General features: G+C 31.3%; 2 protein-coding genes and 1 long non-coding RNA gene across 3 annotated transcripts in view; 2 read left to right on the top strand and 1 right to left on the bottom strand.

Moving 5' to 3' along the window:
* LOC144563019 (uncharacterized) overlaps positions 1 to 22,671 on the bottom strand; it is a 66,671-nt gene that overhangs the window by 29,399 nt on the left and 14,601 nt on the right. The window lies entirely within an intron of this gene.
* On the top strand, positions 3,440 to 4,709 carry LOC144563060 (uncharacterized). Its single transcript, XR_013514251.1, has 2 exons — positions 3,440 to 3,642; positions 3,730 to 4,709. It is a non-coding gene; the product is annotated as an uncharacterized LOC144563060 (long non-coding RNA).
* LOC144573217 (disease resistance protein RPP8-like) lies at positions 17,675 to 21,431 on the top strand. Its single transcript, XM_078322968.1, has 3 exons — positions 17,675 to 18,534; positions 20,236 to 20,384; positions 20,827 to 21,431. The coding sequence occupies exons 1-3, from the start codon at positions 17,675 to 17,677 to the stop codon at positions 21,429 to 21,431; spliced, it is 1,614 nt and encodes a 537-aa protein (XP_078179094.1).

Below are 22,671 nucleotides of genomic sequence, written 5' to 3'. Positions count from 1 at the left end.
AACTATTAACTTTATATAATTTTAATTATTTACGCTAAAATGTGTATAATTATCATCATCTTTCTTTGTTATTTTAATTATATTAAATGGAAAGAAAAATGTGAAAGATCGAAGAGGGTAATGTACTTTATTTTTAATATTACTATTTTATATATCAAACAAGTGTTCCTTAGTACGTCGAAACTAAATTTTTAATTAATTCGCATCCTCTTAATGAGGGCTGCTGAATATCCTCAGAGAGTCAACGGAGGGGTTTACTTGAACCGATTGAAATAGTATAGGAGATTGATTTGTTTGAATAAAAAATGGTTTACGAGTTTAATTATTAAAAGATGGGGATATAAATAAAATAAATTTAGATTGGGGAATAACCGATTTTAAGATTTTGATGGATAAATATATCTATCTAAATGATTAAATTTGATGGATATATATATAAATTTCTTTTTCTTTGTGAGAAAAATTATCCAACAAAAATGTTGGTTTAATTCAAAAATGTTATGGCATGGGCAGTACTACTTGGTGAGTCCTGCGATCATGATTTATGGCTATAAGATAGGACAAATGAATAGTTTTCTTAATTAGTTGATAAAAAAAAAAAATTTCTTCGTGCAAAGCATTTTCATTTGTGGACCGGCAGCTGTTGATAGGGTGTCAACGACAATTTTTTGTTTATTCATACTATATTCGATAAAATTGATATGGATAAGATATTTTTTCGTAAACTTATTGTGTACCGGTACGAGTACGAATACAGATTTTTTTTTTCCATTATCTAAACGGGTAAAGGTACGGATAAAGCATATTCCGTATCTGTTACCAAATCGGATAATTATATAAAAATTATATATATTATATATATTAATTGGCAATGAATATTAATTCTCCTTATTCTTCATAGTTGTGTTACGCTTAATTAAACATTAAAACACGTAAATAAATTTCAGCAAATTCAAATAAAGTTTAGACTTTTAAAACACATGTGTGTATATATATATATATATTTGTGAAATGAATGTGTTTTAATGTATTATTTAATAAATAATAATTTTTTTATTATAATAGCATTACCCGTTATTTATCCGTTACCATTTCGTTATCCAACAATCATAACAGATAAGGGTAGAGTACGGATAAGGTTATTCGTAGCGGTTTAGGGTAGGGTACAGATAATTGGACAATTTGTAACGGGTACGGATAAAGGAAACCAGACGGGAAAGACTATACATCCCGCCCACATAATTTTCCGAATGAAAGATGTTTTCCAATTTATGTTTAATTAATTGATCAATAAAATCTTATTTTGACTTTGGCTCTAGGGATTAAGGTAGCATCATACCAATCGATACTGGTGGATATCCGGATACAAAAGACTAGATCAACATCAATTCTTTCTACCTTACATATATTACTTTTATTAAACAAGTTTTTGTTGATCTATGAGACTATGACAGAATAGATGGCATCTTTGCTGAAGGGGTGAACGGGACGGTCTATTCTATCAGGGTTATTTTTATTTTTTTAGCTGCTGCAACCGGACGGGATACTTTATACCGTCCCGTTAAGTCTATTTCTATCAGGGTTATTTTTTATTTTTTATTTCTATTAATAAAAGAATTGGCAATTTTTACCGTACCCATTGACAACCCTAACTATGGACGAGCTAAGGACCAACAAAAGTCAGTTATACAGAAATTCAAATTCAAAATTCAATATGTATTAAATTGTGCTTGGAGATCAAATTTTAGATTTTTTTTGAATTTTTTCTATATATTATGTCAGTTTTAAAATTGTTGTTATATATTAAGTCAGTTTTAAAATCGTTGTTTTTAATAATCTAAAAAAAATTCACTGTTTATTAAAATAAGCAATTTTAAAACTGACTTAATAAATAATAAATATAAGACTAACACTATATACAAGACTAGATATACTGACATTTTTATTCATAAAAAAATAAAAAATAAAAATATCGTGTGGGATTTTTTTCAAATTCCCACACGATATTTCTTATTTTTAATATTTTTATTTTTTTATTTTCCTACGTATAAAAATTTCGGCTAGATATATATAGAGCAGTCGATGCAACTTATCAATTATTTTAGTATTTATATATAGTTGGCAGCATAAAATAAAATTTTCTCTTTTGCAGGCATGGGAGATAGATGGAAAGAAGGGATATTTTGTGAAATAATTTGTCCAACATCAACCGAAGCGTCCCAAAGAGAGATAGAGAGATGCATCCATGCGGCATTATTGTGTGTACAAGAAAATCCAGTTGATTGATCCGTAATGTCAGATGTGATCGTGTATCTTACCACAGAATCTACAGTTTTACCGGAGCCTAAGCAGCCCGCCTACTTCGATGTAAAAGTTACAGAGGAAGCAGCAGTCCACTCATCATCTAATTGTAACGGCTCTGCATGCTCTATCAATTATGTCACCTTGACCAACCCACAAGTCAGATAGTTTTACTGCTTTTTGCTGTAAATTAAGATGACATAAATCACAAATTAATTTGTTGCTGTAAAGTTGATTGTTAGGAATTAACTAAATGTTAATGACTTGCAAACCCATGGCAAAAATTAGCATTTATCAAAATATGGAGAAGTAATTTTACTTATATTTATTTAATTTTGAATACATCTGAATCTCCATACACTATACTAAGTCATAGGCTATCAGAAAATGCATATCTTCATTGTTTATACAGCATCAGCGCAGCGGTCACCAATAGACATTAATTGTTCAGGAGCATTTTACCAGTAAATTGATACCATCACATACACAATACAGTGCACATACTATATATATATACTAAATCTCAGCTAACCCTGACTCTATACTGCATTACTCACATGGGCCTTCAACAAAAACTAAACCTTACACTGAATCTTCATTCTATATTGTTTCTGATTTTGTTAGATAAACTGTGAGGTAAAGTGTTGGCCCGGATTAGCCCGGATTCTGATCGGATGGCTTTGATCCAAACAGAAATATTCTGTTAACTCAGAGGTGTTTCTCAATGGACAAGAGTTGGAGCTCCTTAACCGGCCTTTCAAAAATCGTTCAACTCTCAGCCCATTTGCATTCATATAATTTTTCTTTTTAAAATTTAAAATAATAATATTTTAAGAAGTATTAAGAAAAATTTTAAGCGAAATAATAAGTGCAAAAATAGCCTCCCCTTTTTATAATATTTTTATTTTAGAGTTCTCAGTTAAAAAATTGTAAGCTGTAAGATTTTAATATTTGACAGTAAATAAGAACTCCAAATGAAAGAATGACGACTGACTAGGGTAAATATGTATTTTTAAATTGACGAAATCATTTCTGACCGAATACATTCAATTTCCCCGTGATTTCATTAGAGGAAATATATCCCTCTCAAATCCTGCCAAATCAGAAACGATTTCGTTCCGATTTCATTTCTTCGTTTCAGCGAAGAACTTCTCATTTCGATCAGAGAGTTGGACTCCATTCAGAGACGCGCCGGCGCCGGTGCGGCGGCACTGCGGCACCGCACGCCGTTCCTTTCATTCCCGCCTCAAGATTTGCATTCGCGGCTCCGTTCCTCTCTTCTTCCTTTGGTTGCTCCGTTGCTCCCTGTTCACCAAACCTAATTGGAGATTTGCATCCACGGTAAATTTCACAAATCCTCTTCCCCATTTTTTCTATGATTTTTAAATTTTGAAATTCCATACAATATCTCTTACTACTTGCTTACAGCTTGGATGCCATTGAGACACGGAATGAAGCAGCAGCGGCATCTCTTCTCCTTCATGCAAATGCAAGAGAGATATTATGCATCCAAAATAAATTGGAATTAGCTAAGACCAATGATTCTAAAGCAGGTTAGAAACCGCACAAATGAATACCCAATAAGGCGTATGGTACCAGTAGCAGAGCAGGTAATTAGAGCAAGACATGCATTAATACAAGGTGTTTCAGCTCTACTCCAAGTTATTGCTGTGAAATCATGCGAATTTTGCCCCGAAATTTACGTGGACAGGTCACTTGATGAAAACATGCTCCGGTTTCAAGCAACTGTCGAAAAACCAACCTGACAAGTGGATTGACGGTCAATTAAAAGACATACTGGTACCAGTTCAGACCTATCACCTTACCGACAACCGTTTCGATTTCACTCGTATCCCTGCTGTTCTAGAGCTCTGCTACCAGGCTGGAGCTGACCTCCCACAAAATCCAAATGCCTTGGAAGGAACACATAGTTTTTCTCTCCTAGAGATCATCGAAAATCAGAAACGGATAGCAAACTTGACTTTGGAAGCGTGGGAGAGACTTAGATTTGGTTTTCGAAAACTGTTATTAGTGTACAATGCAAAGGTATGTGAACATTGCTGTGAAGTTCACGTGGGACCCACAGGACATGAGGTGAGAACATGTGGGATGTATGAGTATGAGGCATGGAGGGGTGACCACATGTGGAGACGCGCGGAGGTGGATGACATCGTGCCACAGAATATCGTGTGGCACAGGCGACCACAGGATCCTGTTGTGCTTGAGGATAGAGGAAGGGGCTTTTATGGCCATGCACCGGCTGTGGTCGAAATTTGTGCACGAGCCGGTGCAAGAGTGCCTGAAAAGTACTTTTGCATGATGAAGGTGCATGGTTTAGCACCAAAAATGTAGTTAGTTGTACCAGAAATGTCATTCTTTTAGTGTTATAGAGCAGTTTTGTTTAGAAATGGGCAATCTTTTTATTAATATTAATATTATGTGGCTTTTTTTTTTGACAGTAAGCCCGTAGGCATTTATTGATATAAATTTTTTAAGTCTGTTACATGGAAATCTAAATTGAACAAACAAGTAAAGTCCTACAGAGACTACATGTACCTGATTCCTCAAGTACCACCTAGAATCCGGTACCAGTATAGTATCTCCCAAAAACTACTTACAAAAAGGAAAATTGCAGTACAGGAATTTAGAACTACATTTCTAATCCCTATTAGCTGGGAAATTAAATATATCTGTGTTGAGGGTCCCTTCTACAACTATCCCTTCAATGACATCTCCATAATTTGCTCCATCAAACATCTGATTTGAGGTTCTCGCCCAGTTTACCAGTATATTTTCACCTTTCCTCTCAGTTGTTGGTATAGCCTGATGCACCTTGCCACCATCTCAGCAGCTCTCCATGATGGGAAACTTCACCTGAATGTACCGCATCTACTATCACCTTATAGTCTGACAGTATCAGCGCTTCTGTATTCTACTCCTTTGTTTGTACCAGTGCCCGGTACAGTACTGTTGCCTCTGCTTGGGTTGCATTTATCTCTGTAATTGGAGCCGCTTGCACCCTGGTAGGTCTCCCTTGCTGATTGTACCACATGATTCCCATCCCAGCCTTACTATTTGTGTCCCATGACGCATCAATCATCCCTACCCATGTGTCTGCACAGTCAGCTGCTGGTTGCTGACATGGAGCATTTTGGCTCTGGCAAGGACAGTGGCTAGTGTTGTTGCTTTTGCTGAGAAGATTGCTTCATTCCTTTCCTTCCATTATTTCAAATTATGTTGCAAAACAGTACCACTTGTTCATCTGATAGGTTACCAGTAATGACAAGGAGAGCAGTACCGTCATGGACAGCCTTTCCATTTACATATATGCCCCCATGCTTGCAGCTTTGCCCGATCACAGGTTGGTTTTTCTGATGGACTGTTTTGCCAGCATCTTATATCCTTCTTTTGATGAATATACCCACTGTAGCACTAGGTACATACCTAAATGAGGCGATCATTCATCAGTGGATTCAGATCCGGTTTGGGTACTGTGCTATTACCATTCTCGTCAGTTGGGGGCCTAGTAGCAGCTCTATCTTGTCTTGTTGCCACAGTTCTGTTTGAAAATAAAAAAATGTCTGTTACCTTTGTATCTCTCTGAACATTCAATCAACATGCACCCATATTTTGTCTGTTCCTTGGGCCAATTGCCATGTTATTTTCAGCAAGAGGCCGAGCCCCCCTTCCTCAATTGGTGCAAAGTTTGGTCTTGTTAGGTCTTGGAATAAATCTTTTCAATCAAGAGGTTGTGAGTTAGGTCTTGTTGGGCTCTGGCATTGCCAGCAATGAATACCCCAAGCTATTTTTCACCTTCTGTTGCAACTCTACTGAACCACAGTCCACAGAGAGGATTTTTGTGGGTTGATAGCCAAACCCGAACAGGAAGCAAAATCTTCAAAGATTCTTTTGTCATTTGATTGTGCTGTACCTGTTCTGTTTGCTTTGCCATTTGATTGGGCATAATTACATTATCAAGTATTGCGTTGTAATTTGTAAATGAATTTAATAAAATTGGGATAATTGACATGTCAAAACTTGTTGATAAGCAACAACAAATTATTAATAGATTATAGTAAAAAAAAATAAAAAATATACAACTTATTAAGAACCGTGTGTGAGCAAATGCAAATGTCAGAAAGAAAATAATATTTAGGTGACAACTTGAATGATTGATACACGACTTCAAATGATCACTCTTAATTTATTCAAACATTGTGATACTTTTGGAGGATGGTTCAAATGTCTCTATTTTATTTTGTCTCTAACATATTTCTATTTCTTAATTTTTTTTTAAATAACAAATTTTTAAAGATTTATATGTCAAAATAAAATTGTTATAAGCGATCTATATTATTTTCTTTACATTTGCATAAAAAATTTCACTCTTTAATTTTGATTTATATGAATCAATAAATTAAAAAATCAACATGCCTAATGTGTCCGCATCAATGTTGATAGCTATTGATACAAATCAGAATAAAATCAAAATTTCATGAACTTTTACATGTGCATGGAAAAAATAATATATATTATATCTATCGATCTCATTTTGACATTTCTATTTTAAATTTGAAGTTAATGCAGTTCTAAAATTATACGAACTCCAATGATATTGGCACAAAGATTTGGATCATTTATTCGGATCAAAAGAATGAGATTTGATAATATTTTTTTAAGAGCAACGTAGATGAATTAATACAATTCCTTTAAACTATAGAGAACAATGATTAAAAAAAAATACAAAATGGGAAAGAATTTGTAACATCCCATAATTTTACAATTCCTTTAAACTATAGAGAACAATCATCGTTTATTATGTCTCTTTCGATACGAATATCATCCGTTTGAATTTTGGAGACAATTCTTTTGAAGGGAAAATTTTTATAACATCCCATAATTTTTATAAATTCTTATAAACTTATTTTTGTACTTTGTTTATAATATTGGAACTTAGATAACTAACGTGGCATTTTTTTAACCATGTGGGCCCTATGCATGAATAACTCCCACTTGTAACCGACCTCCAATTAAGTTACTTATATTGATTTAATCTCTCCTATTGTTAACATAAATCAAAAGAAAATTGAAAAAAAGATATATTTTGATGAATTTTCTGATTATTCGATTGGAATTCCGACTGCGTCATCTTAATTTTGAATAGTTGTTGCAACTCGAATTGAATTCTAAAATGATCGTTATCAAGTAATCAGATTTCTCTATAATTTGTGTTTTCGGTTTGTGTGGTTGAATTGGATGTTGCATTTGATGTTGAATTGTGTGTTTTGAGAATGTGTGAAATGAAATGATATGGATATTGTGTGACTCGTTTTTATAGATAACCCAGACTCAGATGTTGTCGCCGGTTACATATGTAGGCATAATTTGATTTGAATTTGTGTGGATTAATCCAGTCTGTTTGAATGCTTATTTAATTAAGCAAATTATAGAGAAGTGTGTCATTAAATAACTGTTACTGAGCTTTATAGCTGACTTCCTATTTTTTCTTTTTGTTATTTTTGTTGCTACGTAGGTTGACAGAACAATTGATGGATGCGAGGGTGCTTCTCTTGTTGTGAGCCCCGACTCGGCGATGGGATCGTCACAGTTAATTAGCAAGTTACAACATATTATTAATTACAAGTGCGGTGTCATATTTGGAACTTGTAAATATGTATTAGTCAAAATATTTCTTTTAGTTTGTGTCTAATACTAAAAAAGTTACTTAGATCTGGTCAAAAAATGTCTTTAGTGCAACTTAGATCTGGTCAAAAGTTGATTTTCATGTGAATGCATGATACCCGTCGTAACTTACTAAAAGGATGGTAATCATTATACTTTAATTGATGCGTTGCCACGGAATATGCCTAGGTGGCACATTTAGTTTTATTCTGCTTCAAACATACAACTTGGCTCAATTTATATAAATATGTGAAAAGTGTGAAGTTGGAGATATTATTAATGTTAATAAAGTGACACACAAAATGTTAAAATAAAAATGTCAATAGACAACATAGAGAGGTATATATCATGTTTAGTAGGTTAATTTTCACGTGAAGTAACATTTTAAACTTGAGGAGGGTTCAAATGCCTCCATGTTTTTGTGCCTCCATCATGCCTCCATCTCTCTTCATCATTTTCAAAATTCAAACAGTCGATCCGAACCGCTCAACCTAACCTCCATACTAAAATATATTTGGAGACCAAATTTTATATTTTTAGGAATTTTTTTACTATTTTTTTAGATAGGTACAAAAATACTGTTTTTAGATGGTTCAGATTTACTGATTTTGTACCTATCTAAAAAAATAGTAAAAAAATTCCTAAAAATATAAAATTTGGTCTCCAAACATATTTTAGTATGGAGGTTAGGTTGAGCGGTTCGGATCGACTATTTGAACTTTGAAAATGATAGAAAGAGATGGAGGCATGATGGAGGCACAAAAACATGGAGGCATTTGAACCCTCCTCTTTAAACTTATACTTTGTTGATGACATTGTTATTCATAAATGTAGATGCCTTGAAATGGTTATTAATTAATAGGATTTGAAAATTTTCTCTTCGTGTAGATGATTGGATCATTTTATTAGACAAAATTGTAAAGAGATCGATTGCAAGGTTGGAAAAAAAAAAAAAAATCTCCTATCTCTTGGTGGAAGGGTTACCCAACCCTCCTCAACTCTATTGTATAGAATTACTTCAAAGGTACGTAAGACAAATGATAAATAAGAATATGAAACTTTTTATGGTATGGGGTTACTGTACGGATAATGTATTCTTTATTGGCTTGGTCCACTTCATGGAAGATGGAAGTGCATTGTATTTATTCCCCTTTTTTGAAAGAAATAATAAAAGAACAAGCCATGACTAATTTGGGTATTAACAAAGTTGTTGGCAATGGTTCTAATACACTTTTTGGCTTGACAGATGGATTGATGTGTGTTATTTATATAGAACATTTCACATTTATTTCTTATTGTCTCACACCCAAAAGTTACAGTATCTCAAGTTATTTTCTAAAGAGAAACTCATTTTAGACTTTAATATGCAATTAGTAGGTATTAATTTATGTGAACGGAAAGAATTGCAGGTAGTTTTGTGAAAGCATGATCAATTATTTTGGATATGGTCTTCAAATGGTATTTTAACTGTTCACTCCTTGTATAGTTTGCTTAATTTTGGGAGAATACCTAATACATAATGATGAGAGCTTGTTAAGATTACACTCGGATTTATTGAAGAAAGATATGTATCTACTCAAAGAAGGAAAGAAGAATTTCAAGGAAGAAATCTTATACACATCTGGAGAAATCGGCCATAGATTGTTGAAGATTCTTTTTCATTTATTAGTTTTCCATGCATAATTAGCATGATTTGATTGAGATACAAAAAACGTTTTTAGCTGTATAAATAAAAAGCAAGACAGCCATGTAAAATAGGGTGCATGGGAAGGGAGATTTCTTGAGAGTTTGGTGTTCTGAATTATTTTTATTATTCTTGAAAGAGCTGTTATTTTGAGAGGAGAGAATTTTTTCTTTTATATACCAGTTTTGTCCTTCTTAAAAACCTTTCTATTTTTTTTTTACTTCTAATTGGAATCTGCTATAATTGGAAAATTTTTACTTCTAATTGCAAAAGGGGCTGCTATTTTTTTTTATTTTTTTAAGGAAGAACCAAAATGAATCAAAATATAGAGAAATTATATATGTGATATTCAAATTCTTTTAAAATCTTCTGACAAAAATGCTCAAGAGCTCAAACTTTATACAAAAGTAAGACCAACAAAAGTTGATCAAAATTAATTTATGGGATCATAAAAAGACTATTATAAAAGTCCAAAGTATTAAGTTATTAATCTGATTAATTAATGAATTAGTTAAATGAGTTTATGGAATTTGTTTAATGATGAACTAATTCATTTGATTGATGAGTTAATCTCTAAAAATGAGTTTGTTGTCCTTTTACAAATATACTAATATGATATTGAAGAATGATGTGCTGCATTGGATACAAATTCATATAACTTTTACTTGGATTTAAGCCTCGATATGTAAAATTATATCATTGTATTGATGTTGATTTTTGAATGCTATTTTATTTGAGGATGTATTATCTATTTTAAAATGATCAAATGCTAATCTTCTAACTCATCCGCCCTAACTCATATTCCCTTCTGATCGCTATGTATCGTTCTCTTTCCTATCTCTCTCTCTCTTTGAAGGAAACTTGTGGAGCCATTGCCGCTGAAACATGTTTCGAATATTGCTCTTTGCACATATGCATGTCTCTTATCCTCGATCCTCTTTGTCCAGGAAGAATTTGTATTATTTTCTTGGCCCACACAAAAAGCAAAAGAATTCATTTGAAAGCAAAAGAATGTATATACAAGCAATCAGGACAAGAAGTATATTATTTTCTTGTTCCCTAAGTCACCTAAAAGTATCAATGACAAGAAATATAAATATCATTCTATACTTACTTCTGTTGGCAAGTTACAACATTCTACAAGTGTGGTGTTCCATTTGAAATCTGAAATAGTAATAAAATATATATTTTTTTTTCATTCTCGTCAAGTTAGTCATTTAATAATAAATCACCTATAATTAATTAAGCTGACTGGCGTGGTAAAGGGTGATAGTTTTTAATTAAAAGTTGTAGTGTGTCTAAATTACAAAGCAGCCCAGTTAATTAACCATCGGAATATATAGTTTGTCTGTTTGATTAATTAGATTGTGCTATACTTTTTATTTTGTACCTAATACTACAGTAACTCTCTCTCTCTCTTTCTCTCTCTATATATACACACATATATACATACAAAAATATTAATTAGACATTAAAATACATATATAACAAGGCGTAAGATTGACATAATTTTGCATATTTATATCCAACTGGTTGGAGCTAGCTAATTATATATTAAGGTTCACTTTGTGTGCGGAGAGTAAAAAGATAGGATTCATCTTGTGTATTTTACTATTCTAACTCCTTGGAATGCTTTAGTTGAGCTTGCTCGACTCTTTAGGTAGTTAAAAAAGTTGAGGCATATATATGTTAATTTATTCCAAAGTTGGATCTGGTCAAAAATTGATTTCCATGCCATCTTTTTTTTGAAGTTGATTTCCATGCCATCTTAATCTTATTTAAATAAAAGGAAGGTAATCATTATTATAAGTTGTTTTTTTGTTGCACTTCACAATATATAATTTGATGCGTTACCACAATTAAAAGTGAGCCAGCGGTACGTAGAAAAAAATGTTAAAATAAAAATGTCATAGATAAAATGGAGAGGTAGCATGTTTAGTTTTTAATTAATTGTTCAATATATCAATTACTCCCTCGACATATATATAAATATGTAATGTCAGACAACTTTCAAATTAATTCCTCTCTCTTTAAAGTAAATTATGTATAAATGGTGTATATTGCAGATGAACAAATAATGAAATTATAAAATAAAATTAAAAATTTTGTGAAAAAAATCCCATGTGCGGTGGCATCTACTAGGATTCAAATTGGAGGATAGGAATAAAGGTCTAAATGTAGACTACAATTTACTTGAAAGATAATATTTGGCATCTATTAGAATTCAAATTGGAGGATAGGAATAAAGCTTAGCTTTTAGATGTATCATAAATTCATCATTACATATTAACCATAAGTTCCTCTCTAGCACACCACCTGATCAATCAACCCCTACATTCTCCCCTTTCCCTCACTTACGCTCCCCTTCTTCTCTCTTCTCTTGCCGTGTCCACCGGGTCATTTCTCCTGTCGTGAACCTGAAACTGCAACGGTACCTGGTGAGTGTCTCCTCTCTTCTCTCTAACTAGGATTCACTTCTATCTCCGTTACTGATTTCCTTCCCATTTTGTCTTGTTCCGGCTTGATCTGTTGGTGGCACCTGATTGATCTGTTGGCTGGGGTTCTAAGGTCTAGAGTTTCATACTTCAACAGCCTTCAAGTTGTTAGCATTTGACAAATTTTTCCTACTCCATAATTAAAGTCATATTCCAATTGTTTACCATTTATAGTACTTTATTAAATATTTCTTTTGTATTGCAGCTATTTGGTGGAGCTCCCAGTCGAATTGGGTGTTATTTTGTTACCACAGAGAAAGGAGAGACTACAGAGGAGACTGCAAATTAGTACCTGGAGCAACTTGGTCAAAGGTATTTTAATATTTCTTGAAATTGACATTCCATGCATCTTATAATTTATAGGTTTTTGTTGTTTGTATACTTTTTTCCTTTGTGGCATAAATGACATTCCAATATTAATAGTATGATTTATGTTTCAAAAATTAAGTCCCTGTAACTGTAGTAACAAATAAATGTTGAATTATTTATGAAAAAAAATACTCTTTAATTTTAGTTTGCGCCTAATACTATAGTAACTCTATAAGAATATATTAAGGTTCATTTTGCGTATGATAGGAATGCTTGAGTTGAGCTTCCTCTATACTCTTTAGGTTACATTATTGCAATTTAGATCTGGTCAAAAGTTGGTTTCCATGTGAATGCATGGTAATCATTATTATAAGTTACTCTTTTGTTGCCATAACTGAAAGTGAGCCTGCGGAACTTATATATATGTCTACTTCATTTACATTGTCAATATTTCATGTGAATGCATTGCCAAGTTGAGTTGAGCTTATATGTCGAACTCCTTGGAATATAATGCTTGAGTTGAGCTCCCAAGTTGTATCTGGTCAAAAGTTAATTTCCATGTGAATGCATTGCCAAAACTAAAAGTGAGCCAGTGGTAGACATATTACTTCCTTTGTATAAATTTATGAAAATTGAAAACTTGGATATATTATTAATGTTAATAAAGTCACACAAAAATGTCGAGCACCCTAACTGATGGTGGGGCCTGATCTGTTGGTAGCATTTGATAAATATTTTGCTACTCGGTAATTAAAGTCAGATTTCAGTTGTGCACCATTATTTATATTACTTTTTTAAATATTTCTTTTGTATTGCAGTTACTTGGTGGAGCTTCCAGTCGAATTGGGTGTTAGCTTTTGTTACAACAGAGAAAGAAAGAGACTGCAAATAAGTACTTGGAGTAGCTTGGTCAAAGGTATTCTTCATATTTTTTTTGAAATTGACATTCGATCTTATAATTTATAGGTGACTGTTTGATGTATAGTTTTTTTTTTCTTTGTAGCATAATTGACAACTCAATATTAACAATTAGGTCACTGTCATTGCAATAAGCTCGTGCATCAACACTATTATCTATCCAGTCTAAAACTTATCTTACCATACAGATTAAAACTTGAAAGAACAAAAAATATTTGGCTATTGCTATTCGATACTTTTTATTCTATGGATAATAAATCAAACTAACAAATTAAAAGCACCGTACAGATTAATTACCAAGCTAATCTTTCATATCTTTGTCTTTTCAAATTTTCTTATGAACATTAGTTTATACTTAAAACTTAACATCAGAAGTTAATTTATATAATAATTATATTAGAGTGAGGCCATGGTATATATACAATGCATTACGCATATTGGCCCATGCTATGAATATCAATAAATATAACAAGATTAGTTCACATTTTTCTGTTCACTAAATTTATTTAAATATATTTTTTTAAAACCTAAAAATTATGATTGTTGTTACTTTATAAACTCTAATTACAGTGTCGAGTTATTTGGGAATTTAATTAGCAATTTATGTACATTTGAAACAACTTATAATACAGTTTTTAATTATAAATATAATTTAACTTAATTTTAAAATACTTTAAGATTATAAAAAAGATTGACAAATAATTCTTTATTAGTATTTTTTATTTATTTTTTAAACTCTCTGTTTCGTACATTCTCTATAAAATTCATAACATCGTATTCACATCATTCATAACATTTAATGGTTTTAGAAACCTTTAATCAATTTAATTTTGTTTTCACATTAGTTAAAAATAATAAAGTTGACTCTTTAGGAACCTTTAGTTAACTCTTTAGGTAGCTTCGGAATGCTAATAAAGTTGACTCTTTAGTTAACTTAGATCTGGTCAAAAATTGATTTCCATGTGAATGCATTATAAGTTGCTTTCTTTTTGCACTCCACAATATATATAGAGTTTGATGCGTTGCCACAACTAAAAGTGAGCCTGCGAAACTAATATATATGTCTACTTCATTTATATTGCTCAATATTCAATTACTCGACCAATTTATATATATGTGTGTGTTGCACTTTTTTATTGTACTTTTTTTAGATATTTCTTTTGTATTGCAGTTATTTGGTGGAGCTTTCGATTGAATTGGATGTGAGATTTTGTTACATTAGAGAAAGGAGATACTATAGAGGAGACTGTGAATAAGTACTTGGAGTAACTTGGTCAAAGGTATTCTTAATATTTCTTGAAATTGACATTCGATCTTATAATTTATTATTGACTGTTTGGTTTATAGTATTTTCCTTTGTGGTATAAATTAATGACATCCCAATAGTAATAGTATGATTTCTATTTCAAAAAATTAAGTTATATCTTTGTAAAAAGACGTCATCGATAAAACTGATTTTTTTTTTCTTTTGTTACAAAGGAGTAAACTCATGCTACTGCACTAAGATTGCGATTTTAAGAAATAAATTAATTTTTCAATTCATTCCTACGGCCTTTTATTTGTTCATCTGACTTGTACTATATACAATAAGACGGGTATTGGTATGACTCGTTTCAATTAGCTTATTTGGTACGGGCATTAATAAAATTTTTTATGTTAGCTTAATAGATAAAGATACTAGTAAAAACTATTTTCTACCTGTTATCCTATAAGGTATATAATTATAAAAACTAAAATTATTATTATCTACACGGTTTTCTGAAATTTCTATGCAATAAAAATGTTTCAAGCATTTGCACTTATTTTTGTTGTTGTTACAGTGTAGTGTAGAACAACAAAAGTAAAATTACGTTTACATTTCATCTACTTTGGAGATTTAAAAAATCAATTGATTAGCGAGATATTCTTTCCGTATCATTCTCTTTTATAATCTTTTTCATTTTATACTTGATACATACATACTTAATTAGATTATCAATTAAATTATTTAAAATTGAACACATAATTAATTAGGGAGCGCAAAATGTATTTTATATTATCTAATTTTCTAGTTTTCTGTCATGATATGAAATCGATTAAGATATTATGTTTTTATATTGTTTTGAATTTGTGACACAAAATTGTGTCCCATTAAAGCGAATTCAATAGTATGCTTTAATCTATTATAATATATCAGCGAATTTAAATTACACTATGCAGACATTATTTGTTCATACCATATATATGTGATTAATTTTTGAGTGACGCTATACTAAGGACAGAAGTTACAATTTTGAGTGCAACAGCAATTTTTTTTAATTTATACCGAATTTGTCCTTCATTTAAATTTTCCATTTAAATAAGACAATACACCTTTTGAACAAGGTATTTAATACACAGTTAATTTGTGTATCTTTATGGTAAGTGCTATCAAGTCATGTAAGTTTTTATAGCTCTTCACATTTTAGTATTTGGTAAGATTAGTTTTTTTTTTCTTTTTTGTGAAATTATCAAACTTAATTTAATTTCTAGGATGATTGTTTCATTCAAAATATATGGTATTACAAAAAAAATGATATATTTTAGAACATAAATTAAATTATTGAGAGAGTGTGAAAAAATTTCTTTGTCACTGTCTAATTTACACTTTAATTGATTGACCTCTTTTTTTCCTGATATGTTCTAATATAATTTGAGCTAACAATAAGTGCAAATTACATAAAAAAATTATTAAATGTCCATGGTTGGTGTCTTATTTTACTCAGCTAATGGTTTTCCTTTTTTCATAATTCTATATTTTATAAAAAAAATAATTGACTACTTTTATTTGCTCCACCATTTTATTTTTGAACAACAAAACTTGTTAAATAGAAAATATATTTGCGGGTTATATTATGTGATCATTTTAAAAAAAAAATTGTGATCTCTTTTGTGTTTGCCTATTGATTTCAACGAGATTTTTACTGCTATTTTTTCTCATATTTATTTGTTAAATTTAAAGGGTTTTGTAATCAAAACATTTGTTGATTTATCATCTCATATGAGTTTTACTAGAAATTATAAGATATATGAACTATCAATTCAATTTTTTTTTACAGTCTCAATATATATATTTTTTATACTCGTAAGATGATTTTAATGAGCTAATCATATATTTCTCGTGAAATTTAAAAGTAGAAAACTTGATAATTGATAAATTAGTCAAGTTTGGAGTCTAATATTGTTTTTGACAACTTGTTTAATCACCCAATTTTATTTCAAAAAGATTATTTTTTTTACATTACCATGCTGCATATTTTGAATGAAAATAATAATTTTAGAAATTAAATTAAGTTTGAAAATTTCACAAAAAAAATAATCTTGTGAAATGCTAAAAATACGAAAAGCCATTAAAAAATACTTTACTTGATAGTACTTAAAATAAAGATACACATAATTAGAAGTGTATTGAATACCTTCTTTAAAAGGTGTATTGTCATGTTTAGATGAAAATTTTAAATGAAAGGCAAATTCGGTATAAATTAAAAAAAAATTTCCGTGCACTCAAAATTGTAATTTGTGCCATGAATATAGCGTCACACTTAATTTTTTACTAGTATTTTATAAGTTCTAGACTCCAATAATTCAGCAAAATATAACAATTAAATGTTAACAAAAAAAGTAAGTCACATTGATAACTAATTAAATTGTTTTGATAATAGTGGTAACAAATTCGGTAATCGTTAAAATAAAATGTCGTTCATAATTTAGATAGATTGTATATAAAAATAAATTTAATTTTAAAATAACAGCACAATTAGTGCACGGTTATCTATTTTCCGGTTTGAAAGAGAGTATGATGGGGTGGGAATCGAGACAATTAGTCAACAAAACATCACATTTTTTTTTTAAATTTTAGCACCTTGATAATGTCAGATTTCTGTCATGCATCATTAATAGTACTTTTTAAATGTTTCTTTTGCATTGCAGTTGCTTGGTGGAGCTTGCGGTTGAATTGGTTGTGAGGGAGGGAGGGAGGGAGAGAGGGAAGGAGGGTGTTAATTATTTTAAGAAAGTTGAAACAAAGATGGATGCTATACCTTTTATAAAAGAAATTCTATCTAAACCCTTCCTCAGAATTTTTTTATCAGACACTCGTTACCTAGACAATTACTATTTGTTCTTCCTTCTAAACCCGGGGCACACTGAGGTCGAAAAGCTGTATAAAATTCAGCATTTGAAAAGGTGGTCCAGAGATTTAGGAGTTCAAAGGAGGGAGATTTTTGACCCTTCCAGCAAGTGCACAGTTTGGTGGCGTTATCGTAACATGAGAGAAGAAAAGATAAATCTAGATGGTCAGGTTGATAGGTTGGTTTCCATGAATTATTTGGAGCACACCGAAGTAGCAGGTGATGAGTTAGAGCACAAAGTCGACATAGATGCAGTTATAAACTCTCTTCACGACATAAAAAGCATGGAAGACTTGCTTCTTCCCAACGCAAATAGTTCAATCAGGCGCCTTACAAATGATGAGAAGAGCGTAGCAATCCTTCTCATAACAGCATTTCCAGCTCTTCGTGAGCTCAAAAACCCTTATGAAATGCTCCGGTTCTTATTAGAGTTAAATACAGAACTGGGCAATCTCCCTGAACAGATTTGCAAGGCTTGTGAAGGACAGCCTGAGGCTCTTCTCCTTATAGGGAGTCTCCTTTCGGTCAAACCAACGGCCTACGACACATGGGAAAGGGTGAAAGATGATCTGGTCAAGATCAAAAGGTTAAACGATGAACTGGACAATCTCCCTGAACTGATTTCCCAGGCTTGTGAAGGACAGCCTGAGGCTCTTGTCTCTGTAATGAGTCTCCTTTCGGTCAAACCAAGGCCCGACGACACATGGAGCAGGGTGAAAGATGATCTGGTCAAGATGAAAGATGATCTGGTCAAGATCAAAGAGTCCAGAAACGGTGCTTCTGATAATCATATGTGGCACATTTATACCTACTGCTATGATGATTTGTCTTACTTTCTCAGAGCATGCTTTCTTTATTTAGCATGTTACCCAATGAATTATGAGATTCCTGCAAGGTCTCTAACAGAGATATGGATTGCTGATGAAATTGTTGAAGAACAGAAAGGAGAGACTATAGAAGAGACAGCAAATAAATACCTAGAGCAACTTGTTCAAAGGTATATTCTCAATATTTCCGAAAATTAACATTTGATCTTATAATTTATAGGTGATTTATTGTTAGGTCACTCTACTACTTAAACTGAGGATGATTTATCCATTTCTGGCTTAAAAAACATCCCAATAATAATTGGATGATTCCTTTGTAAACTGAATTTCATCAATTAAACTGATTTTTTTCTGGTATACTAGATGATCAATAAAAGCACCATTTTTTGTACTTCTTAAGTAAACGGTCACTCTACAGTCTCTACTACTTTCAAGAGAGGAGACAAAAAATGGTGCACTGCTAGTTTTCAATTCTAATAATGGTCACTCTACTACCATTTTTTTTTTTAATTTTTTAGCACAATACCAACTAGAAATATACAATCTAAAAATATACAGCACTCCCCAAGAACAAAGAAATTTTGTATTCATTTATGCTTATTGACTCTTTATTTTATTATAGATAAAAAGATCCGAATTTTTTATAAATATCCAAAAAAATAATTAAATTTAGAAAACTAACCAAAGTTGTACCGAATTTCAAAATCTACCCAAACCGCAAAATTTGTTTGCGCTAATTCAGTCTAAAAGCACAAAAAAAATTTGCTAATTCCAAAACCATCAGTTTCAAATTTTTTTTCATTTTTCAGATTTTTTTATTTAAATAGAAATATTTATAATTTATTTATTTTTGTATTGAAATATTAGAAATATTTAATATATTTCTTTGAAAATAGATGGAATACAATATAATTTGATTTATTAGAAAGACTGCTACAAATAACTTGGATCAACATTTTTCAAGCCAGATTTTTTGCAGCTGTAAGAAAAATTAATATATTTCTTTATGTGTTATTGGAAAAAATTAAAAATGCTTGGATTGTCAGTTATTGATCCTGATTCAAAAGTCACTTCTAAGTAAATACAAAAAATATTGTCATCCTTTTAGTGCATTTAATTTCTAAAAAGTTGTTTCTATTTTTGAAAGAAAAATAAAAATTTAAGTTATTTAATGATTGTTATTAAAAAGAATTCTCAAAATAGATACAACTTTTTATAAATTATATGTACTAGAAGGATCACAATATTTTTTGTATTACCTAGAAGTGATTTTTAAACCGGGATCAATAACTCAGAATCCAAGCATTTTTATTTTTTTTCCAATAACTCATAAAGAAATATATTAATTTTTCTTACAGCCGCAAAAAACCAGGCATAAAAAATATTGATCTGGGTTAATTTTTCTTCAGGTATTTTCAAAGAAATATATTAAATATTTCTAATATTTCAATACAAAAAATAAATAAATTATACATATTTCTATTTAAATTAAAAAATCTTAAAAATGAAAAAAAAAATTGAAACTGCAAAATTTTTTTGCGGTTTTTTTAAACCGTGATTTTGGAATTGTAAAACCGTGGTTTTGGAATTCTAAAACCGCAAAAAAAATTTGCATTTTTTTTTTTAAAAACCATGGTTTTGGAATTGTAAAACCATAATTTTTTTTTGCGGTTTTAGACTGAATTACCGCAAAAAAATTTTGCGGTTTGAGTAGATTTCGAAATCCTACGCAACTTTAGTTAGTTTTTAAATTTTAATTATTTCTTTGGATATTTATAAAAAATTCGGTAAAAAGATCATGTCCATCTTGAAATTTTGTTCTTTTTACATATATGTACTTGTTGTTTATTTATTTTTCTTGTTGCTTGCAGGTCGTTAGTTTGGGTTTCAAAGAGATCAAACTCAGGCGCAAACAAATATTGCCGAGTAAGTCGACAATCTATTCATGAATTTTGCATCAAAAAATCCCGCGAAGATAAGTTTTTGGTTGTCAATCCAAACGAGCAAGAAATGGGTTCAGGTTCTGCGAACCGTGTAGCATTTAATAATGATCACAAGAAACAATACACGCAGGGGGAATTTAATGATAGCTGGGATCGTATACTCTGTTTTGATTTTGATATGAATGTTTCCGGAAAAAACATTTTGGGACAAATCAATCATAATCAGAGTCTGAAAGTGTTGGAATTGAGGAAATGCGAAATGCCACACACATTTCTACTTAGCATTTATTTCCATGGTCTAAAATATCTGGGATTGAGAGATAGTAATATATCTGAGCTTCCTGAAAATATTGGGAACAAGCTCAAAACCTTGGATATTAGAGATACAAACATAAAAACTTTACCTGAATCTCTATGGAACATGAAAACACTTCGTCATGTATATGTCAACCCTAGCCCCCCCAATTAAAGGCCCACCCTCAACAGCAAATATAGATGACCTGCAAATCCTGAAAACAGTTACAGTTCACGAGTCATGGCTAGATAACTTTCCGCAGATTTTGAGCAACCTGAGAAAGTTAGCACTTTCAAATAGGGACAATCCAGACTCAAAATCAAATCCATACTGGAAATCTATTTCTATCCTATTGAGTCACATGGATAATCTCCTCTCAATGACAATTATAGGTGACATTGTACCGTCAGAGTTTGTAGATATTAGGGCCTTCCCGAATCTTAAGACGGTAAACTCAATTAAATTTGAGGGAGAATGGATTTGCCGGAAACTGTTCATAGATCATGTTAAATTTCCACCAAATCTTGTGAAGCTCACCTTAATCAAGTCTGGTTTGAAGGAAGACCCTATGTCCGCGCTAGAAAGACTACAAGCACTGAAATATCTGAGTTTACAAGATGGAGCATATAGAGGGGTGAAAATGATTTGTTCCGCAAATGGGTTTCCACAGTTGCGGTTCTTAGAACTTCTCAAATTGGAGAACTTGGAGATTTGGAAGGTGAAACCGATGGCTATGTCACAACTTACCACACTGCGTGTTGTTCAATGCCTGAAATTGAAGGACCATCCTAATCTAGAGCATGTTACTGATAAGGTAATGGAAAATTAAAATGCTTCTTTCTGGCTCTTGTTTTTATTCAATCCCTTTTAATTTTTTTTCCTGCATGTGTGTCCCTTGTTCGTTATGTTTCAGTTTTAATGTATGTTGTGTGCACTCGGTATCATTCCGTTAATAATAATGTATGTTTGGGATTACATTGAGTAAATTTCATGTTTTTGATGGATTTGTTGTTTCCATTAAATGAAATGGTATTTTTATTCTTTTTTATTTTATTTTTTATTAAGCATATTGTGTTGTGATTATAGAATGGTCATGAGCTAATGATTTTCATAGGGGCGTCAAGACACTCGTTTATCCGTTTACCCGATCCGTATCATATTAGACAAAACGGATATGAGTAGAGTTCTTTTTAGCTAGCTTATGGAGTACGGATAAGGATAAATTTTGTTTTTTAACATAACGGGTAATTTGTTAACCATTTTTTTGTTACTTTTTTGTTACAATTTTGTTTGTTTATTGAAACTATAATTTGGTTCCAAGATATTCACATATTAGTAAGATATTGCAACCAAAAAATGAATTAAGACGTTTGTAAAAAGCCTCTTATTTAATCACATTATCTAATAATTTAATATGCCCTCTTCAATTTTTGCATTCAAATCAATTCAAATTAATAATATGCATTTTTTTGTTCTCTTCCAAAAATAAATACGAGGTAGGGCATTCCGAAATGAGATGTGAAAATTAATCTCTTTATGTCCCAATTTAAGCTGGAGAGAGATATAGTAATAACAAATTAATGCTAATTCCATTTGCTCATAGCTGTGTATTTGGAAAATTGATATTTTCAGTCGCAAGTTAAGTGCAAGAATTATCTCCATTCGTTTTTTTTTTTTTTTTCGCAAAATCTCTCCATTTAGATCTGAGCAAATACATTATGCAAATGACAGAAAGAAAATAATATTTAGATATCTCCTTAATTTAATATCACGTTGAAAACCTACAATCATATGCTATTCGAGTTGCTTGTCTTCATGCTTTACGTTTGAAATCCACTGAGATCCCAATATACAATTTCATTTTTAATTACCACACAAAAATCGAAACCATGGTGCATAAGGGCCTTTTTTTTTTTTTAACAGTAGAACTAGGGTAGGGTATTCCTAAGTTCATCATGTATCTATCTGAACTCAATTTTAAAATCTATCAGATTGGCTTCAAACAACGAATTCAAACTATTAAAATCCTTCTATTTTACGAGTGATGCGCGCATCTACATGTGAAAATT

The sequence above is a fragment of the Carex rostrata genome, chromosome 1, assembly GCF_964058835.1.
Source record: "Carex rostrata chromosome 1, lpCarRost1.2, whole genome shotgun sequence".
In the NCBI taxonomy this organism is placed as follows: domain Eukaryota; kingdom Viridiplantae; phylum Streptophyta; class Magnoliopsida; order Poales; family Cyperaceae; genus Carex; species Carex rostrata.
This window is presented reverse-complemented; position numbering and strand designations above follow the sequence as displayed.